At 44.8% G+C, this 13,161-nt stretch overlaps 1 protein-coding gene across 4 annotated transcripts in view; it reads right to left on the bottom strand.

Moving 5' to 3' along the window:
* Rtn4ip1 (reticulon 4 interacting protein 1) overlaps positions 1-13,158 on the bottom strand; it is a 39,333-nt gene extending 26,175 nt beyond the window's left edge. For 3 of the 4 annotated variants that reach the window (XM_063279188.1, XM_063279190.1, XM_063279189.1), the window contains exons 1-4: positions 12,457-13,158; positions 6,782-6,933; positions 4,889-4,957; positions 3,934-4,058 (exon numbers count right to left, since the gene is read on the bottom strand). In XM_063279188.1, coding sequence (XP_063135258.1) covers positions 3,934-4,058; positions 4,889-4,957; positions 6,782-6,933; positions 12,457-12,730 — 620 coding nt within the window. In that variant the 5' untranslated portion in view covers positions 12,731-13,158. The remainder of the gene's footprint in view (positions 1-3,933; positions 4,059-4,888; positions 4,958-6,781; positions 6,934-12,456) is intronic. The other variant, NM_001107644.3, reaches the window with a different exon arrangement.
* Positions 13,159-13,161: the final 3 nt, after the last annotated feature.

Here is a 13,161-nt window from a genome sequence, read left to right as displayed (position 1 = left end):
GGATGCTCCTACAGAGATAAGACAGTCCGACACTCAGGGGTGAGGCAGGAGGATCACTGGATTGAGCACTTGACCTCATGAGGGCAGCTGCAAGTGAATGGGGAGCTCATAGGGGCCGCAGTACAATGAGGGGTGATGGTTTCTAACCCTCACAGACTGAAGGACCCTAGCTCTTACTGAAGTGTAAGCACTATTAGGAGGCTTGGCCTAGTAGAAAGTAGGTAGGTTATGAGGACCCTAAGGGATTTCGCCAGCTTTACACTCACCCACCGCCTCAGGTCAAGATTAGGCCAAGTACCAGCTTCCCACCTCGGGTCAAGACTAGGCCAAGTTCTATTCTCCACCCACCTTTCTCAGGAGGAGCAGGGACATTCTTGAAAACCCGCAGAACGTACTGACATAGTCACCTGACCTTCTGGTCCCAGATAGAGTTCGAATGCATGTCATATGCTTGCTAGCCAATAGATTCAATATGCTTAGCCAATAAGTTTAAACTGTAACCTTACTGATGCAATCTGTACCCCTAAAAAGTATAAAAACCGCTTGTTACAACCATTGGGGTCTTCCAGTCACTCACCATGAGGGGTGATTGAAGGGTGACCCCAACATGCCAGAAAATAAACCTCTTGCATTTGCATCAAACTCTGTTCTCCTGCCTCACCTGGGGGTCTCCTGGTAGTTAAGACTCTCTTTGAGCCTTACAAGACAAAAAGACACTTGCAAAGCTACTCTGTAGGCCCGACCTGTCAAGGAGGGTCAACAACCTTTCTATTGGGCAGTTCCAGCCCCTGGGGAAGGAGGCCAGGAGCAGGGCGCATTTGTTTGCTTAGCGCTGGCCAGGCCTAGGCCTCCAATCAGGCTCTCTTCCTGTCCAGAGCCACACAGCTCCTAAGCAAGAGACTTTCTGGGCTTTCCTTCTTCTTTCTCTCCCCAGGAACCATGCAAACGGGTCAGGATCCCATGCCAACGAAAACCCAAAGCTCACAGGGGTGGCAGAAGCAGAGTGGAAAGAAACAAGGGTGATAAACTGAAGAACAGGCACCTGAAGGCACAGGAAGGAAACTGGGGGATGGCCAGGTAGACATTTTAATTTCAAAATAAGTACACACTGGGGGATGGGGAGTAGATGTTGTTAAATTTCAGCCTGTCTAATTCTGTAAACAGAAAGAGAACCTACTTTACATTGCCTCAAAAACCTCTGACAGAGATCCTAATCTCAGAGTAAAAAACCAAACCGACACCTGCAAAGCACTCCTATTAATGAGCTGAGTCTCAAGTGGGCACATTCAGAAGTGAGACTTCTCTTGTGGAGCAGGTATACTCTAATCTCTACCAGTTTTTACTACTTCTGCCAAACACAGTGAATTATAATTTTCCCAGCAGGAGATGAATTTGGGGCAGAGAATGATACTCGGGTATGACCATGGCTCTCCCAATCAATAAAACTGTTAAGTTGTATCATATTTAAAAAGTGAGGTGTAACAAGTTTACAACTTGGGAGTTTGAGGGGGAGAGCATGTGTATGATTCAAGGTTTCCATCACACACACACACACACACACACACACACACACACACACACACACTTGCATGTTTACAGTATTTTAAGGTACTCCCATTTCTTGTGACTGTCACAACTAAGTAATGGGAGAGGAAGGCTATTACTGTAACTCACATGTGATGATATTTCTGGAGTCATCAAGTGCCAATTGCCAGTTACAATGTTTGTAATGTGTCCCTCCAAAACTCAGACACTACTCTCTTAACTGCAGGTGAACTAAGGGCCAGGAGGTATTTAGGTCATGTGGGCAGAACCCACATGACCAGTCCTTCTGAAGGGCCTCCCAAGAATCTTGGCCTTTCCAGCATGTGGAGACTTGCCAGAAGTTCACCCCTTCAAACATCGAAACAAGACTCCTAGTACTTTTATCTTGGCCTTTCTAGACTCCAGAAATGGGAGGAATACATTTCTGTGTTTATAAACCAACACTTTGTAGTATTTTGTTCTAGAAGCGGGAAGGGAGTGAGGCATCAGGCCCTCTATGCACATGAAAAGAAGTCCCTGATGGGAATTACTGAGGCTCCTCAAGGAATTGCACTCCAGTTTAGTTCTCACAGGGGCTACATCAGTTAACAGATCCAATCTAATGACTTTATTTCATGGCCTTGGGCCCAGAGGATGAATCACTGGGGTAAGGCATTTGCCACCAAGTCTAAAAACCTGAGTTTGTTGCCAGCACCTATGTGGTGGCAAGAGCCAACTTCCAAACATTGTCCTCTGAACTCCATATACACACTGTGGTATGCACATACTCCCACACACAAAGTAAATTAGATAAAATATAACTTAAATTCTGTTCAAATTTCTAAAATATGCAATGACGTAAAAGACATAAAGCTATCACTTCTCAAAGTTCTTCTCACAACTTAGGATCTTATGTCCAGACACTCAGAGGAAGTAGCAGAGACCACAAACAGCATATGGCCATTTGGTGAGGTATAGCAGAGGAGAGAGTAGATCCCAGGCTCTGATCCCCCCAGTGCTAGGCTTTAACAGACAGTAACAGCAAGCTGGGCATTGACGGCGGTGGATCTAAGGAAAAGCAGCTAGACCACTGTCTCAGTAGGATCAATAGGTACCCCTAAGCCCCCGTAGACTGGGCCTCTACAGACTCGTGTGCCGAGTCTATGGGGGAAGGGGTGTGTTCTCTCCTTTGCATCTGGGTCCAAGGGTGAGAGCGACCTCTAGCTATCAGCTCGGCTGAGGCACCTTGATCTGCTGAGCCAGTTCACCGGTCCTTATGTCACCTTCCTAAAATACAACCTGCACTACTGCGTCCTTGCCAATAACAGAAGCCACCAGTTTTACATGCTCGATCTCATTTAATCTTTAAAACAAACTCAGAGAAATACCGACTGGGTCACCCCGCTATGAAGCAGCAGAATCAGAGCAGGAATGAGAAGCTGGCAGTCCCCAGCTCCACGGGGGTCCATGTCAGAGCCTCCGTGGTTTTCTGGGCTACAGACTCCCTGCATACTGGTTTCTCTTATGCACACTACAGTTTACACACTGGGTAAAGTGGTAACTAAAACTGTGTAATTTGTAACAAAGCAGACAATGTAACAACACACTGTAGTAAAAGTTACAGGGATATGAGGGCTCCCTTGCTCTCTTGGAACACCTCACTCTCCTGAACTCACCATCTCAGACCCTGGCTGATCACAGGCGACCCAAACTGTAGAAGGTGAAATCATGCATGACAAAGACACATGAGTCCAAGACTGTCACAGCTGACCTAAGCAAGTCTCTATTCTAGTCACCAGAGCATCCGAACCAACCTCTAAGGAAGCTCAAGAATATTCAACAGCGTTCTGTAGCCTCATTGTACAAACTTGTGAGCAAGCCCCAGCCAGGGCAGAAAGCACTACTCTCAGCGTGGCACGGTCTTTACAGAGAGCAGAAGGTCCTCATAGGAGCCTCCCAAGAGCTGTCTTGTCTCAGAAGGTTTGCATAGAAAAATCTGCCCTATCGCTCAAGAGATAGTGCTTACCTGTGCTCTTGCAAAGGACAGGGCTCCCTTTTAGGCACACACTGGGTGGCTCTGGTAGCCATCCGTGCCAGGACACCTAGTGCTTTCTTCTGGCCAAGGCACCTGCATGCATCTGTACATAAACTCACACCAGCACATACACAATACAAGTACGTGTAAGGAAGAAAGTTTATGTGCCCTAAATAGGAGACTCTGACTCCTAAGATCCCACTATACATCCTTTAAAATCCCCATTTGACTCAGCTGAGAGTGAGCTTTAACATAAAATGTATCAAGTGTTAGCATAACTGCTCGTGCAGCTAATGGTAAACTCAAGATTACCAAGATTATCAAGAACTAGGAGAGAGAAAAAGGACCTTCAGATATCACCGTCGACCACTCACCGTTTTCCCATGCAATTCTTGGCATTCAGGCCCCCGACCTTGTTTATGGCAGACCAGGCTGTGAGGGCCACATACGGCAGAGAGGCAGCTTGAGTGTGAGTGAGTGATTTGGGCTTGTGTGAAACCTACATTGAAAGAAAGCGGTCAGAGCTAAGCAGGAACTTGCAGTTAACCTCACAGGAAAGCAAGGATTTGCAGAGAGCTTTATAAACGACTCTGGGCTCAGTGTTCACTGCACACCCTACTGCAAAGCTGGGCTCAGAAAGTCTCCGAGCAGCTCTCCGCCTGCACCCTGGAGGCTCGGCAAGGTTTGTAGGCTACATTAGTAGATGTGGATACTTCACTGTCTATTTCGAAAGACCATGTATGGGGTTCACGTTAGACCCAACTATATACCCAGAGATAAATCGAATACGCTTCAAATCCTGATAAACACATCTTAATTAGTTTTTGAGAGTAACTGCTTCCTTACTCTGTTTCTCAGACAGTAATTTTCCAGACTCTAGTAACTCCTCCTGCAGACGTCTGTCTGCGGCCAACTTTTCCAATTTAACCCTTCCTCTCAATTTAAATCTAGGTGCAGCTATTGTAAAGAGCTGGATACCGGTTGGGGATTTAGCTCAGTGGTAAAGCGCTTGCCTAGGAAGCGCAAGGCCCTGGGTTCCGTCCCCAGCTCCAAAAAAAAAAAAGAGCTGGATACCGCATGCCTCTCCCTCGGATATGTGTGGTTCGTACTGGTGGCGGGAGGAAGCGGCCAGCCTCTAGACCTCAGTCAAGTCTCTGCTCTACGGGATGAGATGGCTGCTCTGGCAGGCGGTGCTAGCAAAAGCACGGAGTACTTCTCGCCTTCCTGCGTCTCCTACTCTTTACTTTGCCATCTCTAAAACATGAAGTGAATGTGGCTCCTTCATTCCTTCTTATGCAGCTATGCATTTCAGTACCCACAGTGAGTTACCTCATTCCCACTGACCACGACAAACTCCGACAGAGTGCCTTGTTTCCAAGGAGGAACTGCAGCCCAGACCTGAAACACAGACAGACAGCTGTACTACATACAGAAGTTTCTGAGCAAAGCTGAGCATGAAGAGATTCCCTAATACATAGCTACGCAGAGAGGAGGGGCAGAGGGGAGCTCCAGTGCAAAGTTAAGTTTCAAATGATACAATTTTTCACTGAGTATGATTCAAGTTATCAACTCAAACCACACTGCAAACCACACTAAAATATCCTGCCTCATTCGGCAAGGCTCTTTCGGGCTTGAGTATTGGCTCTGCCACTTACTAACTGTGGCTCTCAACTTCTACTTAACTATATGTATTTTTGAGACGGATCTCACTGGATGACCCAGAGTGACCCTCATCTCAGCCTCCTTAGTGCTGCAGTCACAGGTGAGCCTCACCTGCAAGCTGGCCTGGCCTGCTAACTTACAGGGATTGATCTCCTCTGTGCAAAGGAGCCAGAACATGGCTATTAATATGAGCTCACTCCTATGTCTTGACAAGAGTGTCCAAAGTGACAACTCACGGAACATTATAGTGCACTTTAGCTATCTCAAAAGCAGCTAACCCATAAGGTAGGAACTATCCTACCCTACCTGTTTTAATGTCTTCTAATCCTTAAGGACTGAATTTAGAAAACACAAAGACAAACTGAGCACGGGCACTGAGGCTCACGCCATAACTGTAGTACTGAGGAGGCCAAGGCCTGGCCACAAGTGCGAGACAAGCCTGGGCTACACGGTGTGTGCTCCAAGCCAGCAAGGACCTGTCTCAAACAAAACAAAACAAAACTAAAGTGCTCTGGCCAGAGGACAGTTGGTACACACACTAAGAAGTAAATGTCAGTGGTAATAGTCGATTTCCAAAGGAAGTAGGATGAGTGGAGACTCACACCCACAATCCCAGCATAGGAGGAGGTGGAGCACAAGGACTAGGAGCACACGGCCATCCTCAGCTACAAAGCAAGTTCAAGACCAGCTACAGCCAGTCTAAGAGTTATTTAAAAAATTAAAAAGTAGAAGCTGGATGTGGTGGTGCACACCTTTAATCCCACCACTCAGGAAGCAGAGGCAATCAGAGCTCTGTGAGTTCGAAGCCAGCCTGGTCTACATAGCAAGTAACAGGGCAGTCAGGGCTATTACATAAGAAACCCTATCTCAAGAAACATATATGTATATATGTGTGTGTTATGTGTATGTTATGTACCTGTCTATATAAATAAACATATATGTATCTGTGTTAGAATGAAAGTTGCATATTTAAAAAGGAATGAAGAGTAAGGGAGCCAGGCACAGCGGTGTGTGCCAGTAAACCTGGCCTTTGGGACAGAGACACAGCAGAATTGTAAGGTGAAAAACACCCTTGCTGTGGTGGTTTGAAGGAGAATGACCCCCATAGGCCCATGCATTTGCATGCTTAGTGGATGAACTGTTTGGGGAGGATTAGAAGGTGTGACCTTGTTGGAGTCACGGACATATCTACGTCCTTGATGGAGGAGATGCGTCCCTGAGGTCAAAATCCCATCCTAGGACGACGCCTCGTGGCTCAGTGGATAAAAACTCTCAGCTACTTCTCTAGCATCATGTCTGTCTGCATGGACAACCATGGACTCTGAAACCATGAGCAAGTCCTAATTAAACACTTCCTAAGAGTTCCTTGGTTGTAGTAACTTTTCAGGGCAACAGAACCGTAACTAAGACATTTAGATACATAACAAGCTGAGATCAGCTTAGCTTACATGGGGGTGGGGGGCTAGGGGAGGAGAGACGGGAAGAGGGAGGGGGTGGAAGGGGATGGCAGAGGAGAGGGGAGGGGAGGGAAAAGACAGTAAGTTAAAAGGACTGCCTCACCTCATCTCCAGGCTGGAAATACCTCACATCCAGCCCACACTCCATCACCACACCAGAGACATCCCGACCCAGAGTCAGAGGGAATTCTTCTCCTTTGGTTTTCATATGCAAGGGATCACGTTTCATATTTAGAGCTGTGGCCCCATAACCACCTACAAGATACAATTTATCTGAGTCTTAAAGGAAAGGGTTAGAATGATGTTTAAAATACTGTAAGATTACAGGCAGGCCAATATCAGACCCTCAGAACGTACGTTCTAAAACAACAAACTTTACAGGTTTCCCACCACACGGTTAAGCATAAAAACAACCGGGTATTGTTCCTTTCAAAGAAAATTACTTAGAAAGCTGCAATCATCGATTAAAGTAAAATCACAATTACTCGAAAAGTCTTTGAAACTCAGACTTTGAAGATCGTATGTCCATGAATTCACTCATTTGTAAACTCTAAGTTTTTAGACAGGAGCTTGCTGTGTAACCCAGGCTGGCTGCCTTTTGACCCTCAGCCTGAATGCTGGGATTACAGGTAAGTAAGTATAATGTTTTTAACAACAACACATACAGTTTTAATTTAGTACTAAGTCTGGTAAAGAAGAAAAATGGGCAAGTTGTAAAGAGCCTGTGCATATTAAAGGGCTTGCTCCGACTCACAATCACTGAATAATAATCAGGTTACAAAAAAGTCATGCATATTAAAGGACCTGATACTAGCACTCAGTAACAAGTTGAAGTTCTAGTCAACACTTCCTACAAGTCTATCTAGAATAACGATTTTGAGTAAATCAATGGAAAAGAGGCATGTCTGATCAGGTCAGTTGCACTATACCTAGGGGTGGGGGCATTGGTTAGTTTTTTTTTTCAAGCCCACCTCACAGAGATCCATCTGCCTCTGCCTCCCCAGGTTAGGATTAAAGGCGTGTTACTACATGAAAACCCACATCTTGTTTTTAAGGTTACTTATACCAGCAACAGACAAATAAAACCAAAACCATCCTTTTGGATCAAATACAGTGACTACTCTATCGGCAAGAATAATCCTAAGCAAAAGCTGGGCCTGGCTATTCCAGTGAAGCTCTGAAAGCTGGAGGAAGGCCCTTGAAAACATTTAATGCTGTTTTCAAGTCAGAGCAAAAGCAGCTAAGGAAAATTCTAAACAAACCATGTATAACCACACAGATAGCAGAGGAAGAAAGAAATAATAATGATGATCAAGTTGTGGCCTGTGTGAATGATCCAGTACAAAAGTAAACGGGGGGCTGAGAGGACAGATGCCCCAGAGAGGGTGAGAGGATGGGACCAGGATGACAGGCAGAAGGTCGGCCGGAGAGGAACAGTGACAACCGGTCTACAGAGCCCAAGGAAAGGTAGACAAGGACTGAGGCTGGCAGGAGGGCTGTCTGCACAAGTTGTTTTTCTAATGGAAAAAGAAAAATCAAGCCACGTGGGAAAAAAAAATGAAAGTTGGGACAGTGCTAGAAAGACGTAAGCTGCTGGTCCTTATGCCAACATTCCACATTTGCCATCTGGCTAGCTAGAACTGCACTCCATCACAGAACATAACAGACTCACAAAGGCACATGCTCCTTCCTTTTCCCTGTCCCGTGTTTATTTCCCTCTACTAAGGCACAACAACTTACTCACCGAAACCCTTTGTGGTTTGGATAACAGAAGTGGACATTCAGCCTTCTCCCAATTTAGCCGTAAACTTGCAAAAAGGTTCCAGCCCTTTCTGAGGTCCCAAGCCAACAGTTCAGATTGTTTCCAACAGTTTTCTTAATAACCCTAATAGGCTTATACCAAGCGTAGCTAGGCCTGGCTAACCATGAGAAACGGAACCTGTTTGGTGACAAAATGGGGTTTAAACTTGTCTTCCCGCTGTGGGTGGTGACACACGCACACCTTGAATCCTAGTGCTTATGGAACACAGGCACGAGGATCAGGAGTTCAAGACCATCCTCGGCTACACAGAGTCTGGGCCAGCCCGCCCCAAGAGACTCTTCGCAAAAAAAAAAAAAAAAAAAAAAAAAAGGGCCTCCCTCTGGCTGGGGCATAACTTGTTCAGAGTTGGGCTAAATTAGAAAATCCCAAGATTCCCTCAATTTCAGAGGTTTTAATCCTGTCTAAAGAAACCAAAATGTGTTGTACATACTGCTAGCTATATTATTTTAAAATGACTCACTGACTTAGCCATTTCTATGTTTTATGTCTAACAGTAGTGGCTGTTTTCAGAAAAGCAGCCTTTATCTGTCATAATAGATGAGCCTCTTGTTTTCTTCTCAAAGAAAATAATTTTCAACTCAAATATCGCCCAAAGCTATCATTTCAGGTATCTTCTGCAATAATGATACTGTCTCAAAAAGCTGCCAGGGGCTGAAAGATACTTGCGAATTACTCAGTCAAGTAGTGATAAGACACTACATCGGCTCAAAAATACTCTATAAAAAAATAACATGTGCTTCAGTATTCCATGAAACAGTAGCACAGTAGCCAAGATCTGGATGCGGCCACTCTACTGAAATGAAACTGTACACAGCACAAATTGTATATGCACATCTTATGAAAGCCCAATGTAAAAATAAAAAAAATTAGAAAGGAGTCAAGTCATATGTAGCTAGAAGTAACAATCAATCCATCTACACAATGCTAGAGGGGAGTTGAAACACTCCCAAGCACTGAAAAAAAGTGAAAATAGACAGTTGAGGAAAGGTATTTTCAATGCATTGTTATCATTGACACTTTTAATGGCCCAGGCCTTGAGCTCCCATCCCCCTGCTGGTGATTTGCTTGTTGCTGTTCTGAGACAGGACCTAGGCCAACCTCAGACTTGGAACTTGGCAGAGTATGACCCTGACCCTCCAGTCCTCCTGCATGTGTTGTGCAGTGCTCAATGGAGCTCAGACCCAGGGCTCTCGTCAGGCAGCTATCACCTGAACTACCTTCCCAGTTTCAGGAGTTTTCCCAGCTACAAACACATTTTCTAAGATTTATTTATTTATTTATATGAGTACACTGTCACTGTCTTCAGACACACCAGAAGAGAGCATCAGATCTCATTACAGATGGTTGTGAGCCACCATGTGGTTGCTGAGATTTGAACTCAGGACCATCTGGAAGAGCAGTCAGTCAGGACCGTCTGGAAGAGCGGCCAGTGCTCTTATCTTAACCACCGAACCATCTCTCCAGCCCCAGCTACAAACATTTTAAGAATCCAAATCTTTTTCCAAATTTCTTCCTCTGAAGAAAAGCCACTAGTCATTCATTATTCTACCAGATAAAGAGAAAGAAAGGTACTTTTAGGAATATTTTAATATCCACAGTATCATCAAGATAACACGTAACTGATATAGAATTCTTGGCTGTTCTTTTTTTATGGTTGTTTGTTACTGTTAATGCTGGAGAACTTGCCCAGGGCCTGACATGGCTATGCAAAGGAATTACTACCAAGGAGCTGTACCTGTCCCTGATAAAAATCTGGCCAAGGCATATTTAACTCTTCTCTCTTACTAAGTATTTGAAATCTAGTGTATCTCACAGTGACTGCACTTTCAGACCAGATCAGACCAGCAGCATCCACGGCTCAAAGCTATAGGTAATGGCTACTGACCTCAGCAACATGGCTCTAGGTCACTGTGCTAAATGTGACTTCCAAAAGCAGAGTCGAATGACCTAACATCGACGGATCTGATGTGACTCCCCAAATCCAGAGGTTCTCCAGGTTTGGTATGCCTGCAATCTTTACAATGAGTCTTCTAAAAGCGTCTTTCTTTCCAACAGTCTTTATGGGGCAAGGTTTTCATCATTATTTCAAATAGCAGTGTAACGGAGTACAGAGCCACGTATGAAAATCCAGAAGTCATACTGAACCAGACATCAAAGAGAAGTACTGAAGTATAAAACCATGCTAAGCATCTCAGTAAACCTCCTGGCGTATTTGGAAAATAATTTTCATGACTTATTAAATGGTATTTATTTAGGGCATAGCAAAATGTGCCGCAGGCGACCTTCCACCGTGCACGTGTCTCGGGGACTGAACTTGGGTCTTTGGGCTTGGCAGTGAGTGCCTTTACCCACTGGGCCATCTCACCGACATAAACAGTTCTTTTATTCCAGACACCTCTTTGTAGTTAAATCCTGTGCTGTATCAACCACTGCCTAACAGAGTGCTGTGCATATGTAACTGTCTCTCAGCTATTTCGTACTTTTCATAATTTTGCATTTACTGTATTTTAAAATAAACATTTTAGCATTTGTTCCAAGTGATGGCTATAGCTTATATAAAAGTCAAGTCATTTTTTTAGGGACAAATGAGACTTAAAGTCTAACTTGAGAATTGCCACTCTGTCACATCATTTCTGGAGAAAAAGTAAAGCTGATCTTAACATTTTCTTCTGTTTCTTAATTTGTAACCAGACGACACACACACACACATGTACATATACAGAGTGAGTTTGTCCCTCACTAAGGGACAATGCTCACACACGAGCATTGTTGCTGAGGCACAGAATGCTACTGTAGGCCCCACACAGCCCTTCAGAGCATTGACACAGGGTGAAGCACGTGGCAGTTTCCTTAAATACTGGGTAGTTAACTGCCTGGGAATTAACTAGCCACCTCAGAACATAGTCATCTCCAGAAGACAAGGATGAGTTCCCAGAAGCAAGACTGACAATATTCTAGCCAGTTTTTTCCCCTAGAATTAATGTATAAATACAAATCATCGGTTCAGCAATATAATAGAATCACGGTATAGGATATGAGAATGAGTTTAAGGAATGCTCTCCCCAAGCTTTTCAACGTGACCCAGCAAGAGAAAAAAACAGGATAACAGTATCCCAGCCTCAACATGTGTGTAACAAGAAAACACATTTTAGCTGGGGGTGGGGAGTCGGGGATGGGGCTATGAGAAATGATGAGGATGCTGTGCCCATATCAGGAGTCCTGCTCTGTTGCTTGGTCCACTGGGCCTCTAACAGAAGCTGTGAACAGTGGGACAGCAAGAAGGATACAGGAATTACATGAACACAAACTCTGAAGTGATGGAGAAACATAACCAAACTCTGGAACCTGTGCTGGACCCTAAAATTACCACAGAGCAAATCAACAGTAGCAAATCAGTTCTCAGCCCCAATTTGAGTGTGAAAGGAAGCAAACACATTCAATAAAAGATTAAAGTATACCTTGGCAGTCGTGATGTCGAAACTTCGGAAATATTTGCAGGGATCTTATCAGAAACCTACACAATTTTGGATCATTCTGCCTACAGTGGTGCCTGCCACCAAGACTCATGGTCAGTTTAATCCCCTGAGCCTACATGGTAGAAGGAAAAAAACTCACCCCAAAGGATGTCCTGTGACCTCCACTTGGGCCCTGTTCCACACACCCAACCACAAAATAAACACACGTAATAAGAAACCTAAATGATTCCTTCAAGCCAACCAAAACGTAGTCCATTAACTAGGTGTGGAGGTCTACACCTGCTGTATCCCAGGACTGGAGAGGCAGAACAGGAGGGCTGCAGAGTGGAGACTACTCAGGTGTATACAATGAGTTGGAGGCCAGCCTAGGCTAGACAACGATCCCTTGTTTCAAAACAAAACCAACAAAACACCCGTGTACCCAGTGAATTTGATTTAAAAAAACAAAAAAACAAAAACAAAAAAACCTGGGCAACTTACTTCTCATGTTAACATCTATAGGATTTACACTGGCAGCATGGACTTTGATAATGACTTCGTTTGGATAGTGTATGATAGGTAACATCATGTTCTGGGTGAATCGAAGGACTTCATTCTTTCCATATTTATCTATCACCCAAGCGGGCATGACAGTGCTCCTCGCAGACGTAGTACTAATGCCTCTATATGGTGGCCTCGTGATAACTTTCCTTCTCCAGAAGCACACGGCGGCACAAGCATTTCTTCTAAGTACACAAGTCTTCAAAACTTCCATCCTGCGCAGGGATGGAGAACGTGTCCTCAAAAAAAAAAAAAATTAAAAAAAGGAAGGAAGGAAGGGAAAAGAAGCGAAAGAAAGGAGGAACGTGGGTGGGGAGGCGGAGAGAGGACCTGGGGCGGGTCAAACGAACAAGCTTCAATTCAGCCAAATTCTGCCAAACCCACTGGTCAATTAAGGGAGGAGGAGCTTTCAGAAACAAGCTCAACCTAAAGTAGCAACAGAAGAAAATAGAATTGCTACTGTGCTCCCCACTCAGAAATGGCGTCCAGCCAGTACTCTGGCCATTCCTTCCTTACGCTCTCCTTCCCATTAAGGAAAAAAGCAAACAAGCAGGGAGTCCTCAGCAGGACGAGCAAACAGGGCTTGCAATCCCGAGGCGACCCCGGCCGCGGTCTCCTTGCTTGTCCGCGCGCAGCCTCCTGCCG

Source organism: Rattus norvegicus, chromosome 20, assembly GCF_036323735.1.
Source record: "Rattus norvegicus strain BN/NHsdMcwi chromosome 20, GRCr8, whole genome shotgun sequence".
NCBI lineage: Eukaryota > Metazoa > Chordata > Mammalia > Rodentia > Muridae > Rattus > Rattus norvegicus.
The sequence above is the reverse complement of the archived record's forward strand: the minus strand, read 5'-3'. Positions and strand labels throughout refer to the sequence as shown.